The sequence below is a fragment of the Entelurus aequoreus genome, linkage group LG17, assembly GCF_033978785.1.
Source record: "Entelurus aequoreus isolate RoL-2023_Sb linkage group LG17, RoL_Eaeq_v1.1, whole genome shotgun sequence".
In the NCBI taxonomy this organism is placed as follows: Eukaryota; Metazoa; Chordata; class Actinopteri; order Syngnathiformes; family Syngnathidae; genus Entelurus; species Entelurus aequoreus.
In genome coordinates, this window is record NC_084747.1 from 22,913,729 (window position 1) to 22,921,228 (window position 7,500).

Here is a 7,500-nt window from a genome sequence, read left to right on the forward strand (position 1 = left end):
TGACTGACTCCTTTGTCATCTGTGGTCCCTGACTGACTCCTTTGTCATCTGTGGTCCCTGACTGACTCCTTTGTCATCTGTGGTCCCTGACCCCTTTGTCATCTGTGGTCCCTGACTCCTTTGTCATCTGTGGTCCCTGACCCCTTTGTCATCTGTGGTCCCTGACTGACCCCTTTGTCATCTGTGGTCCCTGACGGACTCCTTTGTCATCTGTGGTCCCTGACTCCTTTGTCATCTGTGGTCCCTGACTCCTTTGTCATCTGTGGTCCCTGACCCCTTTGTCATCTGTGGTCCCTGACTGACCCCTTTGTCATCTGTGGTCCCTGACGGACTCCTTTGTCATCTGTGGTCCCTGACTCCTTTGTCATCTGTGGTCCCTGACCCCTTTGTCATCTGTGGTCCCTGACGGACTCCTTTGTCATCTGTGGTCCCTGACTGACTCCTTTGTCATCTGTGGTCCCTGACTCCTTTGTCATCTGTGGTCCCTGACTGACTCCTTTGTCATCTGTGGTCCCTGACTCCTTTGTCATCTGTGGTCCCTGACTCCTTTGTCATCTGTGGTCCCTGACGGACTCCTTTGTCATCTGTGGTCCCTGACTGACTCCTTTGTCATCTGTGGTCCCTGACTGACTCCTTTGTCATCTGTGGTCCCTGACTGACTCCTTTGTCATCTGTGGTCCCTGACTCCTTTAACATCCGCCTTAAGCACATTACAAAAAAACAAAAATTAGAGAATGTCTCATTTGACAACAAGAGGGTGGTCCCAAAAAGGAGGGATTCTTCAAATTGACTGTGTTGCTTTTAAAAGTGCTCCCCCTCTGGTCAACATATGAAATAACAAGTGTGTGTAAAAAAAAAAGGTGAAGTGCTCCCCCTCTGGTCAACATATGAAATAACAAGTGTGTGTAAGAAATCTGAAGTGCTCCCCCTCTGGTCAACATATGTAATAACAAGTGTGTGTAAGAAATGTGAAGTGCTCCCCCTCTGGTCAACATATGAAATAACAAGTGTGTGTAAGAAATGTGAAGTGCTCCCCCTCTGGTCAACATATGAAATAACAAGTGTGTGTAAGAAATGTGAAGTGCTCCCCCTCTGGTCAACATATGAAATAACAAGTGTGTGTAAGAAATGTGAAGTGCTCCCCCTCTGGTCAACATATGAAATAACAAGTGTGTGTAAGAAATGTGAAGTGCGCCCCCTATGGTCAACATATGAAATAACAAGTGTGTGTAAGAAATGTGAAGTGCTCCCCCTCTGGTCAACATATGAAATAACAAGTTTGTGTAAAAAATGTGAAGTGCTCCCCCTCTGGTCAACATATGAAATAACAAGTGTGTGTAAAAAAATGTGAAGTGCGCCCCCTCTGGTCAACATATGAAATAAGTGTGTGTAAGAAATCTGAAGTGCTCCCCCTCTGGTCAACATATGAAATAACAAGTGTGTGTAAGAAATGTGAAGTGCTCCCCCTCTGGTCAACATATGAAATAACAAGTGTGTGTAAGAAATCTGAAGTGCTCCCCCTCTGGTCAACATATGAAATAACAACTGTGTGTAAGAAATGTGAAGTGCTCCCCCTCTGGTCAACATATGAAATAACAAGTGTGTGTAAGAAATCTGAAGTGCTCCCCCTCTGGTCAACATATGAAATAACAATTGTGTGTAAGAAATGTGAAGTGCTCCCCCTCTGGTCAACATATGAAATAACAAGTGTGTGTAAGAAATGTGAAGTGCTCCCCCTATGGTCAACATATGAAATAACAAGTGTGTGTAAGAAATGTGAAGTGCTCCCCCTCTGGTCAACATATGAAATAACAAGTGTGTGTAAAAAAATGTGGAGTGCGCCCCCTCTGGTCAACATATGAAATAACAAGTGTGTGTAAGAAATGTGAAGTGCTCCCCCTCTGGTCAACATATGAAATAACAAGTGTGTGTAAAAAAATGTGGAGTGCGCCCCCTCTGGTCAACATATGAAATAACAAGTGTGTGTAAGAAATGTGAAGTGCTCCCCCTCTGGTCAACATATGAAATAACAAGTGTGTGTAAGAAATGTGAAGTGCTCCCCCTCTGGTCAACATATGAAATAACAAGTGTGTGTAAAAAATGTGAAGTGCTCCCCCTCTGGCTAACATGAAATAACAAGTGTGTGTAAAAAATGTGCAGTGCTTCCCCTCTGGTCAACATATGAAATAACAAGTTTGTGTAAAAAATGGGAAGTGCTAACTCCTATGGTCAACATATGAAATAACTAGTGTGTGTGAAAAATGTGAAGTGGTCCCCCTCTGGTCAACATATGAAATAACAAGTGTGTGTGAAAAATGTGAAGTGCTCCCCCTCTGGTCAACATATGAAATAACAAGTGTGTGTGAAAAATGTGAAGTGGTCCCCCTCTGGTCAACATATGAAATAACAAGTGTGTAAAAAATGTGAAGTGCTCCCCCTCTGGTCAACATATGAAATAACAAGTGTGTAAAAAAAATGTGAAGTGCTCCCCCTCTGGTCAACATATGAAATAACAGGTGTGTGTGAAAAATGTGAAGTGCTCCCCCTATGGTCAACATATGAAATAAGTGTGTGTGAAAAATGTGAAGTGGTCCACCTCTGGTCAACATATGAAATAACAAGTGTGTGTAAGAAATCTGAAGTGCTCCCCCTCTGGGCAACATATGAAATAACAAGTGTGTGTAAGAAATGTGAAGTGCTCCCCCTCTGGTCAACATATGAAATAACAGGTGTGTGTGAAAAATGTGAAGTGCTCCCCCTCTGGTCAACATATGAAATAACAAGTGTGTGTGAAAAATGTGAAGTGCTCCCCCTCTGGTCAACATATGTAATAACAAGTGTGTGTAAGAAATTGAAATGCGCCCCCTTTGGCCAAAATTAATAAAATAAATATGTAGATAGAGACATACTGTAATAACTTGAAGTAAATAATGAAGATTAATAGAATAGAATGCCTTTTATTGTCACTATACGCAAGTAGAATGAGATTAAAAGCAAGTCCAGTATCAGTGCGACAGTCTACAAATGTGCAAAACATAGGAAGGAAAGAAATAAAAATAGTGCAAAAAGGGGGTAAGGTGCACAGTCCAGTCCTGATAAGCAGTGTTCTCAATGTGTTGTTTAAATATTATACTAAATACAGAAGCATTTACATTGTGGGTGGAAGGTAAACATTGCACACAAAGAGGTGCTGAACTATAAAATCAGTGCCTATGAGAGTTCAGCGTGGTTATGGCTTTAGGGAAAAAACTGTTCTTGAGTCTGTGGGTCTCAGACCTGATGACCCTGTAGCACCTCCCTGAGGGCAGCAGGTCAAACACTGTTTAAAACCAATCACAAACAAAAAATAAATAAAACAATAAATGAACTAAAAGAAGTCTTTTTCTCACAACTTTTTTCTTATAAAATTGGGAACAATTTCTCATATTCTTCCTCTTTCTCTTTCTGTAATATTGCAATGTTTTCTCGTAAAATGATGACTTTTTCATGCAAAATTATGACTTTTTTATGTGAAATTACCACTTTTGAATCCAAAATGGTGACATTTGTCATATACAATTATGACTTGTATCACAATATTGCACATTTTTGTGCTGTTCTTGTAAAATAGTGACATTTTTTGAGTACAATTATTATTTGTGTCGAGTAAAATGACGACTCTTCATAAAATTGCCAAAATGTTTTCTGGTAAAATTGCAACTGTTATTGAGTAAAATTCCAACTTTCATCATAATATTGCACAATTTTTCTTGTAACATTTTGACGTGTGTTGAGTAAAATGACAACTTTTATTATATTATAATAAATTTTTCGGAGGTCTGAAGAAGGTATCAAACACAAGAATGTGTGTGTATTGTTGGCGGGAAAAAGACGTCGTCAATATACTTTCATAATCAATAACTGAATCCATCACAAGTTGATAAGTTGTCAATGTTTAGCAAGATGAAGAAAACATTCTTCACAGTTCCTCATCTGGTTTCCCGCCCTGTCAATCAAACCCCCTCCTCATCTTCATCATCATCATCTTTATGACGTCTTATTGTCTATATTATATATTATGTTATGTAATATTAGTTTATTAGAAAATAATATTACATGATTTATTTAGTTTATATTATATTTATATATACTTTATTTGAAACACAATATTACATGATTTATTTAGTTTATATTATATTTATATTTAGTTTATTAGGAACACGATATATTGAAATAATGGTAAATAGGTTCTACCTTTTCTACCTTCAAGGTACTCAAAGCGCTTTGACACTATTTCCACATTCACACACTGATGGGGGGAGCTGCCATGCAAGGGTGAAGTGTCTTGCTCAAGGACACAACGGACGTGACGAGGTTGGTAGAAGCTGGGGATCGAACCAGGAACCCTCAGGTTGCTGGCACGCCCACTCTCCCAACCGCACCAACCAACCCAACCCCATATACATGATTTATTTAGTTTATATTATATTTAGTTTATTAGAACACATTTATACATGATTTATTTTGTTTATGTTATATTTATATTCAGTTTATTAGGAACACAATATTACGTGATCTATTTAGTTTATACTATATTTACAAACCCCGTTTCCATATGAGTTGTGAAATGGTGTTAGATGTAAATATAAACAGAATACAATGATTTGCAAATCCTTTTCAAGCCATATTCAGTTGAATATGCTACAAAGACAACATATTTCATGTTCAAACTCATAAACTTTCTTTTTTTGCAAATAATCATTAACTTTAGAATTTGATGCCAGCAACACGTGACAAAGAAGTTGGGAAAGGTGGCAATAAATACTGGTTTATATTATATTTATATTTAGTTTATTAGAAACACAATATTACATGATTTATTTAGTTTATATTATATTTATATTTAGTTTATTAGAAAACAATATTACATTATTTATTTAGTTTATATTATATTTAGTTTATTAGGAACATGATTTATTTAATTTATATTATATTTATATTTAGTTGATTAGAAACACAATATTACATGATTTATTTAGTTTATATTGTATTTATGTTTAGTTTATTAGAAACACAATATTACATGATTTATTTAGTTTATATTATATTTATATTAGTGTATTAGAACACAATTATAGATGATTTACTTAGTTTATATTATATCTATATTTAGTTTATTAGAACACAGTATTACATTATTTATTTAGTTTATATTCTATCTATATTTAGTTTGTTAGAACACAATTATACATGATCTATTTAGTTTATTTTTATATTTAGTTTATTAGAAAACAATATTACATTATTTATTTAGTTTATATTATATTTATATTTAGTTTATTAGGAACATGATTTATTTAATTTATATTATATTTATATTTAGTTTATTAGAAACACAATATTACATGATTTATTTAGTTTATATTATATTTATGTTTAGTTTATTAGAAACACAATATTACATGATTTATTTAGTTTATATTCTATTTATGTTTAGTTTATTAGAAACACAATATTACATTATTTATTTAGTTTATATTATATTTATATTTAGTTTATTAGAAAACAATATTACATTATTTATTTAGTTTATATTATATTTATATTTAGTTTATTAGGAACATGATTTATTTAATTTATATTATATTTATATTTAGTTTATTAGAAACACAATATTACATGATTTATTTAGTTTATATTATATTTATGTTTAGTTTATTAGAAACACAATATTACATGATTTATTTAGTTTATATTATATTTATATTTAGTTTATTAGAAAACAATATTACATGATTTATTTAGTTTATATTATATTTATATTTAGTTTATTAGAAAACAATATTACATTATTTATTTAGTTTATATTATATTTATATTTAGTTTATTAGGAACATGATTTATTTAATTTATATTATATTTATATTTAGTTTATTAGAAACACAATATTACATGATTTATTTAGTTTATATTGTATTTATGTTTAGTTTATTAGAAACACAATATTACATGATTTATTTAGTTTATATTTTATTTATATTTAGTTTATTAGGAACATGATTTATTTAATTTATATTATATTTATATTTACTTTATTAGAAACACAATATTACATGATTTATTTAGTTTATATTATATTTATATTTAGTTTATTAGGAACATTATTTATTTAATTTATATTATATTTATATTTAGTTTATTAGAAACACAATATTACATGATTTATTTAGTTTATATTCTATTTATGTTTAGTTTATTAGAAACACAATATTACATGATTTATTTAGTTTACATTATATTTATATTTAGTTTATTAGGAACATGATTTATTTAATTTATATTATATTTATATTTACTTTATTAGAAACACAATATTACATGATTTATTTAGTTTATATTATATTTATATTTAGTTTATTAGGAACATGATTTATTTAATTTATATTATATTTATATTTACTTTATTAGAAACACAATATTACATGATTTATTTAGTTTATATTCTATTTATATTTAGTTTATTAGAACACAGTATTACATTATTGATTTAGTTTATATTCTATCTATATTGAGTTTGTTAGAACAAAATGATACATGATCTATTTAGTTTATTAGAAAACAATATTACATGAGTTATGTTTAGTTGATTCGAAAGACGATTATATTTCTATTTATTAGGAGCAGAATATTTGATGACTGGCGGGAGTTTCAATGATGACATTGATGCGCGCGCACATTGATGAATTCAAACTAAAATGTTGACGTCATGACGCTTAAAGTGCTTGATCGGGCTCACGCACGCGCGCACCCCCCCTCGATGACAGGCAGGCAGGCGTGCACGCGCACCGCTCTTATAAGAGGCGGCGCGTGTCGGCGCGTCTCCGCACTTTTTGTCTGAGCTGAAGAAGAAAAGTTTTTGCCGCTTCTTCATCCATCTTCTTCCCGCCATGGGCTCCGTTCTTCCCGCCATGGGCTCGGTTCTCCTGGGTGCCGCGGGTTCGGGCCCGAAGGCGTGCGCGAGGCCTCACCTGGCGGACATCATCACGTCGGACGTCGTGCACAGCTTCCTGTACGGACGCTGGAGGCGCGTGCACGGCGAGCACCAGCTCGCGCACGAGGACCGCGCCGCCGCCGCCGCCGCCGCCGCCGCGAGCCCCAGGACGGCTTTCACCGCCGAGGTGCTCGCGCAGTCCTTTTCCGGAGGTCAGTGACGTCATTCGATAGCGTCGTGCGCGCTCGAATATTCAACATTTATTTAGGTTTTTAGTTCATCACTTTTATTATTATTATTATTATCTCTTTACTTCACGCAGCCTAAAATATTATGAAGGATTATTAAACGTCAACAAGTTGTTTATTTCACATGAATCGTGAAAGATTATTTAGATTTTTAAATGTCAAAAAGTTATTTATAAAATGTAAAAAAATCAAGTATATTTTTAAAGTTGAAAAAGTTGTTTATTTCACACAAACGAATATTTGTATTTAGATGTTTAAAACATGCGTTTTATTACTATTATT

General features: G+C 33.5%; 1 protein-coding gene across 1 annotated transcript in view; it reads left to right on the forward strand.

Annotated features, from left to right (window-relative positions):
• Positions 1-6,926: 6,926 nt before the first annotated feature.
• The window catches only part of LOC133631942 (PR domain zinc finger protein 12-like), a 6,837-nt gene continuing 6,263 nt past the window's right edge, over positions 6,927-7,500 (forward strand). Inside the window, exon 1 of the mRNA XM_062024140.1 lies at positions 6,927-7,182. Coding sequence (XP_061880124.1) covers positions 6,927-7,182 — 256 coding nt within the window. The remainder of the gene's footprint in view (positions 7,183-7,500) is intronic.